Source organism: Strix aluco, chromosome 10, assembly GCF_031877795.1.
Source record: "Strix aluco isolate bStrAlu1 chromosome 10, bStrAlu1.hap1, whole genome shotgun sequence".
NCBI lineage: Eukaryota > Metazoa > Chordata > Aves > Strigiformes > Strigidae > Strix > Strix aluco.
In genome coordinates this window covers 4,312,652-4,334,182 of record NC_133940.1, presented here as the reverse complement: position 1 = coordinate 4,334,182, position 21,531 = coordinate 4,312,652, and the positions used below count along the sequence as shown (strand labels likewise).

Below are 21,531 nucleotides of genomic sequence, written 5' to 3'. Positions count from 1 at the left end.
AGGATCCAAAAGTGCTTCAAAGGATATGTCTGGATTGCAGCTCATCTTCCTGCAGCAGAGTGGTCTCACCCAGACCAGCCAGCTGCTCACTGCAGCCCACGGTGCTTGTTTTCCAGCTCCTGCCATCCACTGCTGCGGAGCTGGAAGGTGCTGTGGAGACTCAGAGGCTGGTGGGGATCAACAAACTGATGCAGTTTGTGGAGGCAGAGCCCGTCACCTTGGGAATGGAGGAGGTAAGTGGGAATCCATCTTGCGCCACGTTTCCAGTGTGGCAAGCAGTTATGTAGCTCCCCCCCCTCCCACTGGTGGCCCTCGATGCTGCTCGCAGAGTGGCCTCACGTCCCTCCAAGCCCATCGCACAGCGCTGCTGAAGCAACTGGTCACTGGAGAGGCCACGCAGGACATGTCGTAGGGTTGACCTGTGCAGCAGCTATGGAGGGCATTATTCATCTTTTTGCTAATCAAGGGGTCAACAGGAAATTTCTGCAGTAGCTTTTGCTGTAGCATCTTGAGAGAGCGCAACATGCAAATCGGAGAGAGCGAAAAGCATCAGGAGTCAGATGAGCTGGGCTGGAGTCCTCCCCCCCAGCTCTAAGGGCTTTCACCTCCGAATACTGTGTTTTTCTTAAGGCAGTAAAAGGTGCTTTTAAAGGCAAGTTCTGCAGTGAAGAGAATTTCTTGCTGCCAGGAGACAGCCCAAATTACTTTAATATGTAGTGTATTAATTAATGCGTTAATGAGTGAGTATGGGAGAAGATTTTTCCCGTGGCCCCTCCACTGGTAAGTGGAATGGATACAGGATGAGATTAGGGTGATTTTGCCTGTGTTTGAGGAAGAGCCCCCTCCAGCCACATCTGTACTTCACTCCAAGCCGTGGCTGCTCTTCTGCATCAATTTCCATGCTCGACGCCTTGATCTCTCCTCGTCTACCTCCAGGTTTTCGATGTCCTGCCACTCTACGGTGTGCTGCAGCCAGGCGAGAGCCAGCGGGTCATGTTCACCTTCTTTGGCCACACAAATATCGTCGCCCGTGTCATGGCGCTGTGCAGGGTGGAGGGAGGCCCGACCTACGAGATCGCGCTGAGTGGGGAGGCTTCGCTCATCAACTACCTCCTAGACGTCACGGAGATCGACTGCGGGCTGCAGGTACCGCACGCTTCTCTTGGCAGAGGTCCTTGTCGTGAAACCATCACCAGCGGGTTGCCACCCACCTAGGGCTAGGGCTCTCTCCCCTTCCCAACTACTTTGTTGGCTCTATGGCTTGAAAGTACAACCTTGGAGTGGTATGTCCTGCATTCAAGCTGTTTTTAATGGCCATCTCCACCCCTCTCCAGCTGGGAATTCCTCCTCCTCAAGGTAACTAACACCACCTCCTGGGGCAGGCAGGGTCCCAGTGGTGATCTCCAGAGGGACGTGCCCCAAGACATCCATCTGCTGATCCGCTCCTAAAGCCTGAGGTCCAAGGAGGTGCTCTCTTTTGATGTTCTTGATTAATCAGCAAAATAAACCAGGGAGGAAGTTAACTTGGGCTTCCCAGTCACTGTAGCTGGAAAGAATGTCCTAGAATAATCCCCACTTTACTTCTTTTTGGTTAAAAACCCCACAGATATTTCCAGCCGTTGCCCTATCTCCCATTTTGCTGTCACTGCAGGTGCTTTTTCTTCTGCAATGTCTTGATGCCACCTCCTTTGTTCCAGCTGGGTGTGAGATGACACCATGAGGTGCAGAGAGCTTGTCTCCTCCTTGGTTTCCTTATGACTGATCTCTGTGGTTGGCATTGCCCCTCTGCATGCCGCCATCAGTATCTGTTCCTGTGTAGGGCTAAGGGGTGCCCTGTGGCGGTGGCTTCCCCAGGTTAACCTGGGAGACTCAAGTGCCCGTACCTCCTCTGCCTCTGCTTTTCTCCTGTGTTGAGTTCATTTGCTCGCATCCCAATGAAAGCAGAAGGAGGTTCCCAGTATCAGGCCTGTGCCTTCAGCTTCCCACTCCTCTGTCCTCTCTTCAGCTGTTTAACAAAGTCACCGAAGCAGAGGTCACCCTGCAGAACAGCGGGAAGATGGGATTCACCTACGTGGTGCTAAGGCCCAGCGCGGGCACCGCAGACAGCCCTCTGCCCGGCGTGCCCCTGGTCCTGCCCAGCACGGTGAGTACGGAGGTGGCGCGAGTGATTGACCCTGGCTCTGGGTCAGGCTGCCCAGGAGGGGGTTGTAGGGGAAAAAAACAAAATTAAAAAAAAAGAAAACAACCCACAAAAGCAGACAGGAGAGACAGGGCTGTAAGCAGCTGCTGCTGGGGGGCAGGGAGGGTCAAGCAAGCGCGGTCCTAATCGACGCCTTCACGGCCTTTGCCGGCGGGTGACCCTGCTGTCACACAGCAGCCACCGGCCGGAGGCACCAGCGCTTCGGGGGCTCTGGGGACCCCAACTGCTGAGTGCTCCGGCTGTGCGGGCACTGGGGCTGGACTGTGCCGGCTCTCCTGAGAGTCACCTTTCCCAGGGTGTGTGATTGGACAGGGCTTACTCCTTGTCCCTGCCTGTAGCACACCCTGCCAGCCCCCTGCCAGCACTGAGCGGGACTTAAATGCTCTCACTTGGGCATGAAGCTGCTTTGCCAGAAATTGTAGCAGCCCCTGTACTGGTCCCCCACTCCCCCAGTTTGCTGCTCCGCAGCAGCTTTGTGGGGCAGTGAGGGGGCCAGGCAGGAACAGGGCTGGAACAGTGAGGAGAGGAGTGTGCAGCATCCCACCATCCCAACTTCTCAGTCCTGTGTGGCTGTCTTTGGGCTGGAGCAGCATTCCTGTCTAGTCCCTTTTTGTAGTGGGAAGAGGAAGCCAAAGGTGTTCACATTTCCTCATGCCTGTCTCCTACAAGGGGTGACACACTGATGCCCTCTTGCTGAGAGCTTCCAAAGACCCAGCTCTGCTCGGACCCGCGCAGTCAGTTGCTGTGACAGCCCCATTGGCGCTGGCAGCTTGGCAGGGCTGGCTTTCGCTGCAGCTGTGTTCTGCGCTGCACCAGGGGCTCAGGGGACCAAGTGGCAGGATCTGTCCCACTCAGCAGCTTCTCCCTACAGCATGAAGGGGAGTGAGGAGCCGAGGGTGCAGCCCAGTGTGCAGAGGGCAAGCCGAGGAAAGCTGTGGCTGTGTCCCTCACCCAGGGCTCTGTTGCTGTCTGCTTGCATTTGCTCTCAGCCTGGCTGGCGGGAGCCTAGCCTGGGGCTTGGGCAGCCTTTCTGGAAGCCCGGAGAGGAGGTGCCCTTCCTGGCAACACCTTTCCTAGATCTCGTCCTAGTCTCTGCTCCTGCCTTTCCAGAGATGCATGTTTGCAGGTCACCATGAGCCTGGGTAGGCTCACGCACCCCCGGTGTAACTGCACAGGCAGGAGGTGTTTGGCTGGGATCATTATAAGGGGTCAGGCCCTTCAACACCAGCCTGGGAACCGCTGATGTGCTGTGGCAGGAGCTGCTGGCCATGCTGAGAGTGTGGGCACTTCACTTATTTTGCATAGTGGCTGGTAAAAGAGCTTTTATTTCTTCAGTCTGGCTCTTGCTAGCAGAGGGTAAACACCGCTAGGGGCAGAGCTGTGCTCATGCTGAGCAAGGGGTGGTCTGTGGGTCTGTCCTGGGGGAATGCATCCCTATGAGCCCTCTGAAGGACCTGGTGTAGGAGACTTCAGCTTCTGGGTACAAGAAAGCTAGAAGGCGATGTTGTCTGATACTTTCTTATATATGAGAACCTGCCTTCTCTTCTCAGCATATCTGTCGTCTGAGCCATCCCTCCACCAAACCCTCTTTGGTTCATTCCCTCCCTCTTCTCCCACACCCTGCAGGGTTACATTGGACCTGGCCAGGAGCAAGTCCTGAAAGTCTATTACCTGCCAGGAGTGCCTGGAGCCTTCTGCAGGACTTTCCAGATCCAAGTGGGTCACCTAGAACCAGAAGAAATCTCCCTGAAAGGAGAGGGGAGCTTTCCCAGGATCTACTTGGACCTGCCCAGGAACATCAAAGGTGAGCACGGCCTGTCTGCTCCCCAGGAGGGTCCCCTGTTTCTCCCCCATGTCAGATGCCCGTAGGGCAGCTCACACCTGCCTCCATCGAGCCTGGAGGTTTCAGGGCTGTCAGACCAACACTCAACCCCCTGGTTGCTTCCTGAGGCTCTGGCAGATGAGCCTGCGTGGGCTTTGCCCCATGAACCATCCTGCAGAGCTTGCCAGCATGTGTCGGAGTCCTGGGAAGGTGGTGGCTGGACAGAAATGCTCAGGAAAGCTGAGCACAGGCTGGCAGGGATTTTGGCAGGATTGGATTTGGGTCACATTGCAGGGGATGAGATGCTCCTATGTGGGGAGGAAGATGGGTGGGAATGAACATCAGGGTTGATAGAGGAAACGCAGCATCTACTTTCCATACATTGCTTGAGGAGGGTGTTTCTGGGAGAGGCCAGAATCGGGGAAGTGGGGCTTCCCAGCTTAAATGGGAATAGCGCTGTGCCACGCTTCTATTTGTGGATGTTTTCTTCCTTCAGGAAATGAAAAATATGAGAAGGTCCTCAAGGAGGTGATAGAAAAGATGGAAGACAGCCAGAGAGAGGAAGCAGTTGTTCTGGGGGAGGCTGTGGCCACGGAGCCACCCCCAGATCCCTTGGACGCCGTGGTGAGAATGGCTGCTGCCCCGTTTGACGCGTGCCACCCTCCCCCGGTGTCATTTGGTCCCCTGCTGCCCGCAGCAGGCTTCCCGGTGCCCTGCTGGCACTTGGGACCTCCCTGCCCAACCTGCCCATGATCCTGCATCAGCTCAGCATTGCCCCCGGGGCTGCCCCAGGGAGAGATCCTGAAGACCCTGCTCAAGTGATTGAATTTATGGTACTTTGGGATGGAGATGTAGGTCATCACTGGGGTATTTGCTGCTCACAACCCAAGCCCTGCCAGGTTTACAGAGCTTAATAGCAGCAGCCTGACTGTGCCCTGGGACTGTGCTGCCAGGGCTGACCTCTAAGAGACAGCAGCGTTATTGTGGCTCCCTTTACAAGAGAGCTTTTGTCCGAGCTGCTTTGGCACTGGCTGGGGGCAGGCAAAGACTTGGAGCTCTGGAAGGTTCCTGGCTTGTCTGTCTGTTTGTCTGGCCAGATCAGCTTTTGTAACAGTGACTGGGCAGGCGAAGATACTGGAGTTCATTGCCCTTGAGATGAGGCCCTGGCTAAGAGAGCAGGAGGTGTCACAGACACTGAGCAGCGAGACAGAAGGACCCCATCACCCCTCTCAACACAAGCAGGGGGGAGCCTTGGGAAGGACCGTTGCTAACCAGCCTCTGCCTTTCCTTCCCTCAGCTGGACCCTCGGCTGCAGATGCAGATGGAGCAGATGCTGATGGAGGAACATGCCCTGGAGCAGCAGAAAGCTCTCACCTCTGGTCCCCCAGAGGCCACTGCCTTTGACCAGCACGCTCGTCGGAGGCTTCTCAAGTTAGTAGGGCCTCCTGTACCCTATCTCCAGGTGCCCCAAGGGTAACACCCAGCAGTGCACCCCTGCTCCTGAGAGGTCCTTGTGTCTGCAGAGCTGGGGATAGTGGGGACTTCAGAAAGGGCCTGATCCTGGTAGCTTTGACATGCTCCCTGTGAGCAGCTGCGTGTCCTCACTTCCACAGAGCCACCCTGAGCTTTGGAGGTACTCAGCTCCCCACAGGCGCTGGGTCCTGCTCTTAGGGCTGAGGGGGTCCAGTGCAGAGCATCAAGCCCTTCAGAGAGCACCAACACCATCCCTGCTGACCAGCTCTGAAAGAGGCAACTCAAAGCTGGCATCTTTGTTCCAGCTAACAGACCACACTGAGCAAAAAGAGTAGGGAACACCCTTGACAAACCCTAAATCAGGTGGCTGGGATGCTGGTGGGACTGCAGGGCTTGCCTCGGTACCTTCCCTCTGCTCCTTCATGAGGAGGCACGGGCACGGTAGGCTCCAGTTCAGGAAGATGCTCTGCAAAACAGATCACGTATGTGCTTTCCCGAGTGTGATTGCTCTGGAAAAGGACCCTCCCGTGAATCTTGTAGGTGATGATTACTGCATTTGTTGGTGCTGCTTTAGGGACAGATCTGGTTGCAGAGCAGTGAAGATTTCCTGTGCAGGCGAGTCTTATGACAAGGTCCTGAAGCCGTTTCAGGCTGGGGCTGTACACCAGGCTTAGCAGTTTCATTGAGACCAGTGGAGGTCCACTGGACTTACCTACTTTCTGCTTTCTGTAGCAGAGGAGCTGTGACCAGTATTCATTTTAAACTACTTTTATTTTAAGGTCCCACTGGTAGCTGATAAAACCTAGGTCCTATGCTCCTCGTGACTTACCAAAGTCTTATTACCAGGTGGTCAGACCTTGGGTTTCATGGGCTTGAGTTGAGTTTTTACAGCAGTGAATCCAGAAATACTCACTTTGTTTGCATCTTCCATGCTCCTGGAAATGTAGCCAGGCTGTGGTTTAAGGACTGTCCTTACTCCTCCTTTCAGAGCTGAGCTGCCCGAGTACCTCCTGGACTTTGGGTACGTGATTCTCGGTAACACCCCCACGCACGTCATGAGGATCACCAACACCGGGCAGTTCCCTGTGTCCTTCCGCGCTGATAGACGGGTCCTGCATGACACAGGTAACCAGTGCTGGAGAGACTTCACGTGGGCTTGAAGGAGCTGTCTCTGACAGATTAGCTTAAGCCACTGGACATGGGGAGTTTTTTTGAGTGCTTGTATGTATAACTTTTTCCTCCTTGGGACCCTCTGCCTGGTGCTTTAGAGCCTGAGTTCTCCTGGCCAGCAGTGCTCAGAGACCCGGCCTGCCCGTGCCTGCCCTAACACTTCCCTGCAGGGGCTGGATGGGCTGATCACCTTGGTCACCTCTCAGCATCTTCTGCTCTTGGCTACCATGAGCATCACCTGATGGGCACTCCATGGGCTTGTGTTGCAAACAGATGGACGCTTTGTGGTTTGGAAGTGCTTTGTTTAAAATTCATAATGCCATTAGCACTTCTGTTCAGCCTCTATAGAGAAGACAGCCTGTGAGGCCCTCTGTTGTATCAAAACAGGCTTTTGAAACAGGCCTTGACGTAAGGCTGCAGTACCAGCAAACGGTGACTCGCTGTGTCTGAAGGGTGATCAGGTGCCTCCTTTAAATTGTTTTTCAGGGAGCACCATGGCATGGGGGAATCTTAGTTGGAAATTCTCCTTTGGAGAGGTCTGTGCATCCTTCCCTGGGATGCCTAGTGAAGGAATGGTTGGAGCTCCTCAACTGAGATGTTTCCTTTTTACCCTGTGGGTCTTGGATTCTGGCTGTGAAAGCCCTTTCTCCTTGTGTGGTGACAAGGGAGAAGGAGTGGCAGTCTTCTCCACAGGTACAAAGGGGTCCTTTGCAGAGCTGCCAGACAGGACATATGGCTTCAACGTGCTTGTGACACGTTCATGTCGATTGTGTATCTCAGCTGCTTTATTTTCATCTGTTCAAGGTTTCAGTGTGGATCTGGACCACGTGAAGCACCTGCTCTGCTGCGAGACCAAGGTGTTTGAAGTGCGCTTCGACCCACAGAGCGCCAACCTGCCACTGGGAGAGGTGGACGTGCTCCTGCCCATCAAGGTACCTACGGTGTGCTTCCTCACCCCGCTGTGCCCGTGCACCTCTCGGGGCAGGTGGAGAGTCGGTGACAGAGCAGATGTCACCGGGGCTCTCAGCTGGATGCTCTGTCCTTCCCTAGGTAGCAGGAGGCCCCACATTCCACGTCCGCCTCCATGCCAGCGTGGCCATGCCATCCCTCTGCGTCTCCAGGGACAGACTGGAGTTCTCCACTCTCCAGTGTGGGCAGTGCCAGGAAGAAACTGTCCAGCTCCACAATCAGCAACAGGTCCCCTGTAACTGGCTCATCACTATCAATGAGCCTGTTAAGAAGGTAAAGCACAGACAATGTGTAACACGTAACTTCTCGGTTGGGTTTTCTTTGCCTCTCTTGCCCTTTCTGCCCCTGTGGCTGCGTGAGCACTTGGGCTACAGCTCATCTGAGAAGGCTTTGGGTACAGAGCAAGGCTGGCTCACCTGGACCTGTGCATTAGCTGGTGCTTCACTTCTCTGTCAGGTTCCCCCGTTCCTCCTCTTCTGAGGATGGTGCCTCCCCATCTGCCTGCCCTGCCTGTTCTCCCTCCAGTTCTAGGCCAGAGGTGGCCTCGGCTGGTTTGGCTGTGGGTGCCCTCAGCACCATGACGGTGTCTCAGAGCACTGCAGGAACCGAGGGTCTGTCCTCACAGACCAAGGAGACCTCACACAATTGTTTTTTTGTTCTCAGGTGGACAGACATTGGCTAGCGAGGAGGCGTCAGAAGGTGCCCCAGAAGTTGAAGGCCCAGCCCTGTGTCTTCGAGGCGCTGCCCTCGGCTGGAGCCCTCGCTCCAGGACAGCGCTGCAACGTGCGAGTCAGGTTTTCACCCACAGAAGAGGTGAGATCAGCGAGTGTCACCCCCAAGAGGTCTGGCAGGGCAGTGTGGTAACGAGAGCCCAGCACAGGGAGGAGGAGACGGCGTCTGCCTCCACAGAGAGCTTTCTGCAAGCCCCGTACCCACTGTGCCTCAGTTTCCCCTGCAGCACACTCTTCTGAGAGGGGCTTTGAAATCCCCTGGGGAGCTTGCTTAGCATCAGGGAACGGTGGGGTGGCTGCCTCTCGGCGCATGGGGGGAAATCTGCCTGTTTGCCCTCATCTCCCCCTTGCATGGGCCTGTTTGAGGCTGCAACGCCCTGGTGCAGAGCAGCTGGCGCGCTCGCAGGGGATAACCCTGGAAGGGCCAATCTAGGCAAGTCCTGCTGCTGGTACCAGCAGACAAAACAGCCACCAGGCACCTTCCTGGGCACGGCAGGACAGTCGCCTGGAGTGGTGTGCTGCCAGCAGTCCCTGTGGCTCTGGCCCAGCCTGCCTGCACGTTCCCAGGCAGTCTGGGAGTCAGCTGAAATGATGGGGCGTTCCCAAAGGCAGTTTGCCTGTGGCCACCGTGACTTGGAAACTGGCAGTGGGTAACAGGATGGACACAAGTGCTTCCATGCCTGGGAACAGTCCCAGGGATGTTTGAATTGCTGTAGAGGTGTAACCATCTTGTGTCTGGCTTTGACCAGAGCCAAACACTGAGCAGAGAAGACGACCCTTATTTCTAGCCAGTGCGAGCTCATCTGCCTCATTCATCGAGCTGATGTTTGCCTGATGCAGCAGTGCCAGGACTGTGTCTGGGCAACATAACCCTGAGGACCTTTCTCATGAGCATCACACTCCCTCGTGACTAGGTCAAAACATCTGATAGTGCATTTTAGATTCATCTGACACCCAAATATCCAGTTACACTTCACACCAGGATTCATCCCAGTTACTCAGAGCCAGCATGCAGATGCTGTAGCCCCTGCTGGAAGTAAATATCTGTTTTCCATTCCCCTTAGAGGTACTGGTGACACCCCTGCCTTGGGGCAAGAGTTGAACTTGAGGCCCTGTCAGCTGGGACTTCATGGAGGAGTTTTCTGTGCTTCTCTCTTTTCAGAAGTCCTACAGAAGTGAGCTGAAGATTAACATTTTCCAGAGCAGCCAGCACCTCCAGCTGCAGGTCTCGGGGCGTGGGCTGGAGCCACAGCTGGAGTTCAGCCCCCCAGTGCTCGAGCTGGGACCGTTGCTGCCATACAGCTGTGGAGCAGAGGGGACGGTGGTGGTGAAGAACCCATGCGAGTTCCCCATCGAGTTTTACTCGCTGGAGTTCGACCAGCAGTACCTTGCTGAGGAGGAGGTGAGAGGGAAGGTCTGGTCCCCATGTGCACGGTCCCGTAGCTTCACAGTGCTCCAGCATTCCTAGGTTCCTGCCAGGGAGATGGAGACAGTCCCCAGGGCAAAGTCTGGTGGCATTTCAGGGTTAGCCAGCTCTGCTGGCAGACTGTGGAGGGGCTTGTATAGTCCGTGTTGTTAGAAACACGTCCTGCATATGGCTTCTCTTCCCTACATGCACAGATCCTGCAGACGCTTAAAGACTATGATTGCCGCAACACCTTATTGCTGCCTCCGCGTGCCCCGGGTGAGAAGCTGCCCCCTGAGGTGCTGGAATATTATCAGGACCAGAAGAGGCTGCAGGATGAGCAGACGAAGTCCAAGACTGGGGAACCAGCAGACCAGGACAACGGTGAGGGTTTGGCATTGGCTGTCCTGAGTGTGTACACAGCGGGGAGTCCAGCCCGCATGCCCCGAGCTCTCCGTGGGAAGCCCAGGCTTTTAGCAGCCACCCATTCCCCAGCTTGGTGGAGGAATTCCAGCGTGAAGGTCTGTGGCTTGTAACACGCATCCCCTACCAGCCCTGAGTGCAGCCAAAGCAAGCTCATATCTGCCTACCATGGACCGGGGAGATAATCATGTTGTCCTCTTGTGTCCCCTAACCACAAAAAGTAGGATTGGATGAGTTCTTCAGCCAGCAGGACCAGGTCTAATACCACCAGCTATCTTATATTTGCTCCTTCCCAGCACCAAAAGCACAAACTCAAAATCCCCCCGAGGGCAGAGACAGCCTGGACAGACTTCTCCTTGGGAAACTTTCCATCTTTTGCACGTGGCCGTGCAAAGTGGCAAATGGCAAAGAACAGATTGCCTGGCCATGTCCACCCTCTTCTTCCCTCCCCGTGTCCTTCCTCCTCAGCAAACTTTGAAGATGTCCAGTCTCTGTCAGATCAAGGAAGAAAGTCCTCTGCTGGGATCATTCACACTGTCTCATCCCAGAGCTCATTCATTTTCCCCTCCGTGTTTGATGAAAGCCAGTCCAACAAGGTGGACTCTAAATCTGAATGTGGAGGAGGAGGAAGGTGTTGAGAAAAGACAGGGGATGGGTAATGTTGCAGACAGGGCAGGGACAAGTGAGAGGCCAGAGAGGTTCTCCCCAGTTTTGCCAAATGAGCACCTTTTCCCCCGGGAGCTGCTGGGATCAGGATGATGCTGTTCCCTTTCCTAGGCAGGGCAGCGCGCTCTCTGTCCTGCGTGACACTGCAAGCCGAGATGGCTTTTGGTGACCTCCTAAGGGCAAAGGTGGGAGCTCTTTGCAAATGCTGTTATGGTGAATTCAGAGCCCAGCTACATCTCCTGGTATAATACTCCTAAAGCATCCAGCTTTTGGATAATCGCTTGATCCGCAAATGGAGCCTCTCCCTTGGGACGGTGTAAAATGCCTGGTTCTGCCTGTCCCCCCCTTACTCAGCAGGACCTGGGACCAAACTCCCATGAGGACCATGTTGACAGGGCATGGGAGATTTGGCCCAGTCCTTTTAGGTATTGCCAAATGCTTGCTCTTTCCTCTTTCTGCCACCCCATTTCCTATACTCTGAACAGGCACCTTGACCACCATCTAGGGCAGACCCTGATCTGCACAAGCCTAAAGGAGAGGCATAGTGAGACCTCGGTGTGGTGTTGGTTTCAGCAGAGTCTTCTCTCCCAGGATCTGAGGGGATGGGAAGGATGATCAGGATCATAGGTAGGCAGGAGGCTGACTGTTCTATCTGGTTCTGCACAGCAGAGCATCGGCAGAGCATCACCAGCAGCAAGGCAGCCGCGGGAGAACTGGCCGACAGCCCTGTCTATAGGGCCATCGCCCGCCACCTTGGCATCGATATCTCTGCAGAGGGGCGCGCGGCCCGAAACCGGAGAGGGATCGTTGTCATCATCCATGGGGCACCCCTGACAGGTAGGTGAGCCGCAGCCCGTGGCTGCAAGGAGGGGGGAAGCAGGAGAGACACATCCTGGTGGGCCGTGGTGCTTGGTTGACCTGTTGAAGCAAAGCGAGGTAAGCCGCAGCTCTGCTGGTACATGAAATGGTCCCAGGCCTTCACCAGCTGGGGCAAGGGCTGTGGCTCACCCTGTGTCCACACAGCTAGGCTATCGTTCCCCCACACAGGGTGGCCATGTCCCCGTTGCTTCGTGGGAGCACAGTGCCTAGTGCCCGTGTTGCCTCATGGGAGCAGTCCCTCGCCCACGCTGACCCCCAGACCGTGCCCAGACGTTGTCTGAGGCAGCGCCGGCCAGCACAGGCTGGCGAACGCTCTGAGTGGTGGCGGGACAGGGCTCGAAACAATGTTCTGTCCCAGGGTTGAGGTCACCATGAGGGACAAAGTGCTCAGCTGGATGTGAGGTGGAGGTGATCCTCCTGGCTCTAGAGGACAACGCTTCTAGCCATGCTCAACTACCTCCCTCACGGTCTCCCCTAAAGGGGCACTTGATTTCCGACTGTCCTTGAAACTTTGAAATCCTGTCTGGGGACTTTCTAGAGCCTGTCCCTGGAAATGCTTCACGTGCAAGTGTCACCAAGCAGTCTTCCTCTCTCTCAAGGAAAGACAGCGACAGCGGTTGCCCTGTCCAAATATTACGGCGCTGCCTGCTTGTCCATCGACACCGTGGTGAGAGAAGCCATCTCGGACAGGAGAAGCTCAGCAGGGCTGCGCGCCCGGGAGCTGTGCATCAGGGCTGCCATCAAGCAGAGCTGCAAGGAGGCAGAGGATGCTGGTAAGGAGAAACGCTGGACCCAGAGCAGCGCTTCAGAAACCCACCATGACCATCCACTTCTGCTTGCTCCAGAGAGGAAGGCTGACAGACCTTGGGTCTCCTAGGGAACATGAGTGCAGCATGTAGAAATGCAAAGCCATTTCGTAAAGCATCTCATGTTATTAAAAAAATAATCTCTGTTTTAAGGGCTCAGACAGGGGCACTTTTACTGCCTCTGGGCTTCTCAGCCCATACTCCTTTTCCTAGGAGTGGTGAAGCACACCTGTATTTTTCTCAGGGTTTTTTTATATTTCCTCAAAGCTGAATCCAGCTGGCTCCTTGTGGCCATCAGGCAGAACTGCTGCCCACTTTAACAACGAAGCAGCCCTCTGAAGCTGCTCATTAAGTACTAGACAACTGACTCTGAGTGTGGCTTCAGAAACATGAGAGGAAGGGAAGAATAACCTCCCAGAGTTTCAGATGAGACATGCTGCAGATGAGCTCTTTTCTCCAGAGGTTTTCCTATACACACTGTCAGGTCACGCAGCTCGTGCATGTGGTGCTGTTCTCCACCTGAGACCAGAGACTTTTAGAAAACCTGGTTGGGCAGTTGGTGCCCCGCGCTCTGCAGGGTGAGGCCAGACCCTGGTTCTGGTGGGGGAAGTTTTGCATTGCTCAGCTTTGAACCTGGTTGGGTTGGGAGCTGATGGAAGGAAGAAGGATCTGGGCCCCAGGTGGGGTTATCCCATGCAGAGGATTTAGCTCCAGTGGAGATGGGGGATGCAGCTGGGGCAGGGCTGCATGTTACCATCTCCATGTGAGAATGCAGGATGGGTGCAAGGTACAGAAATGATGCTCCTGGATGGTGGAGCCTTGGCTTGATCCATAGGGGAGCTACTGTGCAGTGTCACCTGTGTGCACATTTGTGAGGAGGGACGCAGAGCTGTGCCTTAAGAACTCTCTGGCTTTAAAATCCAGTATCAGATGGTGTGCTTTACCATGCTAATAAGAGAAGCAGGGCAGGAGCTGCTTCTGGAGATGGGTGCTGCTAGTGCCCAGCAGGCTGGGGAACAATGGCCGTGTCCCTGCCAGGGCGCTGGGCTGTGCCCGTTGGGGTGGAAGGTGCCTGCTTGCTCCCCACTGAGCGTCTGTCCCCTCCACAGGTCACAACGCAGATGCGTCCCTCAGCCTGCAGTTCAGCACCAAGGCCAAGCACAGCCTAGACATGAGACGGTCCAGCTCTGTGGGCAAACTCAGCCTGCGGTCCGTCAGGTCCCGAGGCCAGGTGAGCGCTGCGGCGGGCAAGAAGACGACAGATGGCCCCACCCCCCAATCCCAGAAACAGCATCTGATGGATCTGACAGGCTCCCAGGTGAAGCACGATCTGCACTGGTTAATGCCTGGGACCTTTCTGTTGCCTCTGAGAAGTGAAGGAGCCGCTTCCAGTGGAGGCTCTGCATCACCCAGAGCCTGGTGCAGGGGTCTATAGTGCAGAGAGCCAGCTGGGCAGGCTGGGCATGGCTCGGGGTGGGAATGAAACCCTGTGCTCTGGCAGAAAAACTCTGCGGCATCTTAACAGATTGTTGGCAAAGTGCAGTCCTGGCTAACGTGGCTGCAGTGGTGGGCAAAGCTGCGGGATGCTGCGCTGGGGGCTTGCGAGCTTGGGTCTCTGCTGGCCACGGATGCACCCTCCTGCGTGGTTCCCTGGAGCTGCTGGCCTGCAGTTTTGTTCTAGTTTCCTGCTAGTGAGAAACCCCAGCTCCAAGCCCAGCAGTTGGAATTGTTTGGGGGTTTCCAAAGTGGTTGATTTTTCTTGTGGTGTTCAACATTGCAGGGCTCATCAAGTTCTCACCACTCTCCCCTTCCCTGCGTTCCTGCGCAGCGAGAGCTGAGCATCAGTGGCAGCACATCAGGAGAGCTGGGCTTTAGGAGCTGCGTGCTGCCCGAGGACCTGCTGGTGGCCATCCTCTCTGAAAGGCTGCAGGTACGTGGGGTGGGGGCAAATGGTACGTTCTTGCTACAGGGAGACAGGCAGCGAGGTACAATTCAGAGAGGAGGAGGGCTGTGCCTGCTCTTGGAGGAGTCCTGGGCTGCGTGCAGGGATCCGTGGGTGAAGCTGCAGATGACATAAATTGGCAGAGCATGGGGAAAGATCAGAGCTTGTCTGAGCTGCTGCACTTGGAACTGTGATGGCTGGTGATCTCTGACATCAGGCTTTAGTGACTAGCTGAGAGCCCAATGCGTGCGACAGCTGACTTTCTCTTCCTTTTTGACTTTATCTGCAGCTGAGTGACTGCTACCAGGGAGTGGTGTTTGATGGCCTGGAGACCCCCTTTGCACGCAACACAGCATCTGCTCTCCTCTGCCTGCTCAAAGCTGTCAGAAATCGGCCTCACATCTATTTTGTGAACCTGTTCCAGGATTATGCTTCTTGGAAAGCCAGGGAGATGGCCGCAAAAGAGCAGGAAGGTGAGACTCTTCGTCTCCGTAACTCTGAAATCTTCTCTCTCAAGCCCTCAGCCTTACCCGTGTGTATCTGGGTTACCAGCAGAACTTGTAAGAGATGTTTTTATTAATCCTTCCACCTTCTGCCTCGGTGTAGCCAGCACTCAGCTCACAGTTGCTTAAAATACAGCAATGCTGAGGCTGACCTCAGTCTCTAACATTAAAGCTTGGGCACAAGTGCAAGCTGTTGTGGCTCAATAACTAATCACTGGCCAGCTGTCCACAGTGCTGGTGCATGTGAGCCAGGCAAGGCATGGGAACTCACTGACCAGCGATAGTTTGGGGCTTATCTGAATTCTGAAGCAGGGATGTGAGCTCGCCAGTATCTCCTGGCAGGATGACAGGCTGGGTCAGGACAGAGTTGTGAATCCTGGCAGCTCACCCAGAGCAGCAAGCTCTGCTTGCAGGCACTGATGGTTTCTTCTCTGGTCTGTGCTGAAGGACGGGAGCGGGAAGAAGCTGCCAGGAGGGAGAAAGCACGTCTCTGGGAGATGGAAGAGGACGAGTATGATGCCCTCACCGAGGAGGAGAAAATTCACTTTGATAACAGTATACTGCAAGTCAAGCGTGAGAGGAAGAAAAGGTCTGTAAGCCTTCTATGGGTGCCTCCCCAGGATAGTGTCCCCAAAGGGTTTCCCTGCTCCGGAGACCTTGATTGTGCTCAGAGGGGTTACCAAGGCCAAAAGCATTAATCACCAGCAGCACAAGGATTGCCAGTTCCACCTCCCTGGTTCCCAGCAGAGGAGGGACCTTCCTCCGGTGAGATGAGAACATCTTCTCTCCGTTTTAGCGGTGAGCCCTTCGGCTTCGACACTGGCTGCAGGGAGCTGGGCTCTGTGCTTCCCTTGCCACTGTGCTTACCAGTGTCTCTAAGTTAATTATGTTCATTCTCATCTTCATCGCCCTTCTTCACCAAACCAGAGGGGTTGTGGTGTGGGTTGGTGTGAGGCGCAGCTGTGCTGGCTTGGTTTGGATCCCAGTCCTGCCGTAGGTGAGGCCCTTGCACTGCTGAGCTCCCAGGGTTTTCCTTACTGAGTGACACCAGCCACAAAATCTGGTGTCTCTTAGGCTCACCTTCAGCTGCAGCAGCAGGTGAGCCTGGGAGAAGCTCTGATCCAGCAAAGCAGCCCTGTTCAAGAGGATACACAGGATAAGCTTAAGCATCTATTAACCCCTGCCTGAAACCTGGGGAGGGACTTGCTTAAAGCGAGCCTGTGTTTTAGCACTTCTTTCAGCCCCAGCTGAAGTTTGTTTCCCTGGGAGGAGATCACTAGGGCTGATTCAAACTGTGATTTCCAGGACAGGCAGCACAAGTTTCCCATGGTCCCAGCTGGGTTCCAGCAGGAAACCTGGTTGTTTGGAGCCTGTTTTGCAGGAGGGCAGTTACTGCAGCCTTTGCTTTCTGATTGGTATGGCTAGTCTCACTAAGGAGCAGGCTGTGCCCAGGGAGAAGGGCTGCATAAGCCAAGTATTGGTGCAGGGATAAGCAGGTGTTAGTGATTTGTGAGTTGGTTTAGTGATTTGTTAGCTGGATATTGAGAGCTTCAGGCTCCAGTGTGGAGCAATGGTGGATCAGTCTTTGGCAGCATGCTGGAGGTGTCCAGGTGGACCTTATTGGAGAAGTAGTGCAATTTAGACCTTGTGACAGCAAAGCCTAGATTTGGCAGGCCCTGGAGGTCCCCTCCCACTTCCCTCACTTTGGATGTCCCAGCCTCCCCAGGTTGAGGGAAGTCCACAGAGCTGGTCTAACAGTTGTGCCTGGCCTTAGGGTCAGTGAATGAAGTGTGGGACCAGCTGGGATTGCAGCGAGCCCAGATTTCTGGCGGTGACTCTCGGGGATGTTTTCTGTTTGTCTTGCTGAAGGGAGATGGAGCGGCTGGCTCGAGAGCTTGAGGAAAAGCAGCGGTGGGAGCTAGAATGCTTGAGGGAGGAAGAATTGCTGAAGAAGTTGTCTAAGTGGGCCAAGAGAAAGCTTGGAAAAGACAAAGAAAATGCTTCAAGGAAGAAAAGCCATCCTGGAGTCAGGCAGGTGGGTGGTTGTGTTTATAGAGATGAGTGAAAGCCCTGGGGACCCTCCTGCTGAGCCGTACCATTCCTGGCAAAGCCAGCAGCCCCCCGCAGTGCTGGGGGTGGGTACCTGGCCGTCAGCAACACACGGGGCTGTGCTGGGAAACAGCAGGCACTGTTTGATCGTGCTGCTGCTTCACCAGGGGTATTTTCACATGGGTTTGTTGGGTAGAGCTGTTCTTCTAGGGTCATGCTGCCTTTGAGTCATGGCTTCACATAACTCCAAGCCCTAGATAGTTTTAGTCCAGCATTTCTCCCCATTCTGCATGTGACTTGCACCTCTGAGCCATGACCCGCCTGGGATGTGGTGTCTTTTGCTACCTGACTGGCAGGAGATACCACCAGGCCCTTTAGGTATTCATTAGCAGCCAGACTTCCCAAAGTGTCAGCCAGACACAGGGATGGATGCTCAGCACACCAGAAACGTGCCCGGAGGACTGCACAGGAGTAAGGAGGTGTCTTAAGGTCCCTGTCTGGGTTGGGGAAGCTGTTCTGTTTCTCAGCTGGTTTGCAGGACTCCTCATCAGTCTGGCGCTGGGGAGTTTAGTTTCAGTTGAGCTCAACTGGGTACCAGCTGCGTTCTGAATTGGGATTTGTAGAGCACCTAGCACAGGTCTCAGATGAGGCGTGGGGTGCTATTGCAAAGATCGCCGCTGTCCTACAGCATTTGAGTTGGTGCTTTGAAATGCTCACCGCTTTGTCCTGCTCCTCCTGCCCAGAACACGAACGCATCCGCTAGCAACACCAGCGCATCCACCGGCAACCTGTCCGATGTCACCAAGGGGGGAGAGAAGAAGGGATCTGCAAAGGAGCACCCAGACTCTCTTGCAAGTGACAAGGAAGATAAGAGAAAGCAGAGCAAGGCTCCCCCGACAGATGCCTGCCCAGTGGAGGTTGTGCAACCTGCAGACCCAGAACAGGGGGAAACCAAAACCGAGGCGCAGAGTGACAGCGAGAAGAACTTGGCCCTGAGGTTTAAGATCTACGAGGCATCGCAGAGGGATGTCACGCATATTTTGTCATCCTGGGACAGGGCTCAGGGTATCCTGCTGTCCCCTCTGAACCAAGAGGTGGTGCAGCACCAAGTACAAGGCCAGCGCCGGCATTTATCCAGGCAGGGGAGCCGGCAGGACAGAGAGAACGAGCATCTGGAAAAACTGAAGGCTCTTGAGGACTCCGAGTTATCTGGGCTGGAAGGGGAAGGTGCGGAAGGGTCAGCCAGAGGCCAGGACGTCGGGGTGCCCTGCTTGGACATCCAGGTGCTGAGCTCTGCAGATGTGACTGGGGCGATCCTGGAGAGCGGCAAGCTGCCAGCGGCAGAGCAGGTAAAGCCCTTGTGAGGCTCAGATGCTGAGCCTGCCGTGGTCTGGGCCCTGGTGCATTGTGTCCCACCAGGTGACAACAGCACATACCCTTGTCCAGGCCACTGATGATGTTCCACGATGGCTTCACAGCAGCCACGTGGCTGGGGAAGTTCTTGCCATCCCCCAGATGGGTGGGAAGAGGGAGGGCTCTCTGTTGGAACATCCTCTCTGTTTGGAGAGTTTCCCAGTCTGGAAATCATTAAAAATGGTCCCAGGGCAGGGCAACTCCTGGTCATTGTTTCCTTCAGCCGAGTCACTCAGAGTTGAGGTTTCTCTCTAGGGCCCACTTGTAGGTCCTGGCACTGCTCTGGAGCCTGCCCACCCCACTGTGCACAAAAAAGCACTGTACTCCATCTAAATAAAAAAACCCATTGCCAAAAGCTGAGTGCCTTTCAGGAAGTGTGAGGATGAAGGCCACGGGAGTATAAACAGGGTTTTCTCTTGTGCTTTAGATCCTGGATGACCTGGGACTGGGTCCCTCGGGGCCTCCCATTCCACCTACTGCTTTTTACTCTGTGATCCGCTACCCGGAGAAGCGGATGGTCCCTGCAGCAGGAGAAGCCCTCGAGCACTTCGCCTTTGTGGTGCCAGAAAGTGCCACTGCAGAAGAAGGAAAGAAGGAAACCAGAAGTTTCTTGGATGTCCCCGTTGTGCCTGCAGTGAAGGTGCCAGGGCAGGGGCCAGGCTGGGTGGGGGCATGGGGGGCAGGTGGGATGGAAGAGGATCACTGTGGAAGGGCAGTGAAGACATGACGGGGCCCCGTGTCTGCAGGCATCCCTCCTGTCTGTTTAAAAGAGACAGCTCTGCTTGAGACATAGGGCAGTTCTGTGAGATGAGAGAAAAGAAAATCAGCTAAAACCTTCAACTTCCCTTGAGGAGAGGGTCCTGGGGAGGGAGGGGTGTTGTTGGCGAAACAAAGTCCCATAAGGAAGACCAAATCCATGGGCAGAGGGGGTTGGTGGTTTATTCTCCCTCCTGTCTGTTACCAAACCTGCAGCTTTCTCTCCAGGATGGGGGTGTCTCGGGGCAGGTCTCACCTCTCTCCCTTTCCTCTCTCCCTTGGTGTGAAGGTGTCAGAGGAGCAGGTCACGCCAAGCGGGGGCCAGTCGGGGAAGGAGAAAGCCGCGGGCAGGCGGAAGGCTGTGAGGCAGAAGCGGAGCTCCAGCCGGGGCAGGAGAGGTCGCCAGGCGCCGGGCACGGGAGCACCCACGCAGCCCCCCGACGCGCACCAAAGCGACGTGGACAGGGTCCCATCCCGGGGGAAATACGTCAGGTGAGCTGTGAGGGAGGAGGTGATCCCTCTGCTTCACGTCCATCTTGCCAAACGGGCTCCATCATCCCCAGCCCCGCAGGGACCCTCTGCCGGTGCCTCCACGGGATGGCGAGTCCATGAGCCTCCTCCTTCTCCCATTTGCTCGTTATCAATGTCTGAAGCCTCCTCTTTAATTGCCAGGCTGAGCAGCTGCCGGTGGATAGTGCCTGCCCACGGGGAGGTGGAACTGAAGGTCCAGTTCAGCTCCACGGTGCCGGGGCAGTTTGACCAGACGCTGCATTTTGAGGTCCTGGGGACAAAGCGGCTGTACCAGGTGCACTGCAGGGGTACCTGCCTGTATCCCACCGTCAGCCAGGACCCACGGTAAGGCTGGGGCGTGGGAGCCTCCCCCACTGCTCCCCCCTGAGCTCAGAGCCAGGGCTGCCCCTTGTGCCCCAGTGACCTTCTGGCTTGGGCAGAGCACATGGCCTGAGCCGCCCAGCATCTCTTCCATGCTTGGAGCTGGGAACCAGTACTGGTACTATGGGAGACCTCGGCTGGTCCGAGGGATCAGAATGTAAGTTTGATATTGACCTTGAGCAGATAACCACGTACCCTGAAGAGGCGTGAACGTCCTGAGAGGAGCTGCGTAAACAAGAGTAAGGAACTGCCTGACCGCAAGGAGAGGAAGGGTATCGAGGTTGCAGCAGAGAAGAGCTCATCCAACCATGAACTGTTAGTCTGTAATTAAACCAATCAGATATGGACACGTACTCTTCATAAAGTTATAAAAAGGCTTGTTAGAACAATAAAGTAGCCACGTTTGCACAATTCGGTGTTTGTCGTGTCCGTCTCAACAACGACAGTGGGGGGCACTGGGATGGTTACTGGGACATACTGCAGGGCACTGGGACATACTGGGATAATTGGGGAGTGCTAGGAGAGTTATTGGGATATACTGGGGGCCACTGGGATGGTTACTGGGACATAGTGCAGGGCACTGGCACATACTGGGATATATTGGGGAGTGGTAAGATAGTCACTGGGGGCATTGGGAGGGTTACTGGGATGTATTGTAGGGCACTGGGACACACTGGCGCGCACTGGGGTGGTTACTGGGACGTACTGTAGGTTACTGGGACATACTGGGATATATTAGGGAGTGCTAAGAGGGTCACTGGGACATACTGGGGACACTGGGTGTTGCGGTTGATAGTATTGACACGGTGATGGTTTAGCAGGAAATCTGGATTTATTAATAACTAACAGCAATTTATCATTACAAAATAATTCCGAGATGCTGAAAGAAAGAAAAGCGACTGATTCACAGACTCTGAACTGCCCAGATTCACACTCCCTCCCTCACCGGTGCCTTCCCTGACCCATCGATCCCTGCGCATCCACCAACGGACAGACACCCGGAAACGAGGGTCCGTCCCCCCATGAGCAGAGACCGAGCGGGTGACAGAGCAGCGAGCTCAGAGAACATTTCCCTCCTCTCGAGGGCAGAGCCAATCCTCCCGAGGCCTCGGCATTCCCCCGCGGGCCATCCCTGAGCCCCGAGCGGGGGCACCTCGCCCCGGCCTGCCCTCAGCTCTGGCAGCAGACGACACCTCCAGGGTTTGGTCCCTGCGAGGCTCCAGCTCAGGGCAGATGCTGGTCACAGGCCGCTGGGATCCAGGGGAGCTCCAAGGGTCTCCCTGGGGGGCGCAGTTTAGAGGGTCCAAGATCACTGACTTTTGCCAGGTCCCTTCTGGTGCCGCCCAGCAGCTGCACAAGAACTTGGTGAATGTGCAGCTCTGTTCTTGTTCCCATCTGGCCCCACCCCAGCCCAGGTGTGCCCGGCCCTGAGG

General features: G+C 55.4%; 1 protein-coding gene across 1 annotated transcript in view; it reads left to right on the top strand.

The window, feature by feature from the left end:
* Window positions 1-20,350, top strand: part of LOC141927792 (hydrocephalus-inducing protein homolog) — an 88,272-nt gene extending 67,922 nt beyond the window's left edge. The window contains 26 exon segments of the mRNA XM_074835054.1: window positions 117-233; window positions 937-1,146; window positions 2,006-2,143; window positions 3,827-4,004; window positions 4,519-4,646; window positions 5,320-5,453; window positions 6,484-6,620; window positions 7,470-7,597; window positions 7,716-7,907; window positions 8,298-8,447; window positions 9,528-9,767; window positions 9,986-10,154; window positions 10,662-10,812; window positions 10,814-10,848; window positions 11,529-11,696; window positions 12,338-12,511; window positions 13,654-13,862; window positions 14,325-14,474; window positions 14,776-14,959; window positions 15,437-15,578; window positions 16,859-17,024; window positions 17,782-18,387; window positions 18,879-19,091; window positions 19,497-19,699; window positions 19,880-20,062; window positions 20,282-20,350. Of these exon segments, the coding sequence (XP_074691155.1) occupies window positions 117-233; window positions 937-1,146; window positions 2,006-2,143; window positions 3,827-4,004; window positions 4,519-4,646; window positions 5,320-5,453; window positions 6,484-6,620; window positions 7,470-7,597; window positions 7,716-7,907; window positions 8,298-8,447; window positions 9,528-9,767; window positions 9,986-10,154; window positions 10,662-10,812; window positions 10,814-10,848; window positions 11,529-11,696; window positions 12,338-12,511; window positions 13,654-13,862; window positions 14,325-14,474; window positions 14,776-14,959; window positions 15,437-15,578; window positions 16,859-17,024; window positions 17,782-18,387; window positions 18,879-19,091; window positions 19,497-19,699; window positions 19,880-20,062; window positions 20,282-20,285 (4,509 nt within the window). The 3' untranslated portion in view covers window positions 20,286-20,350.
* Window positions 20,351-21,531: the final 1,181 nt, after the last annotated feature.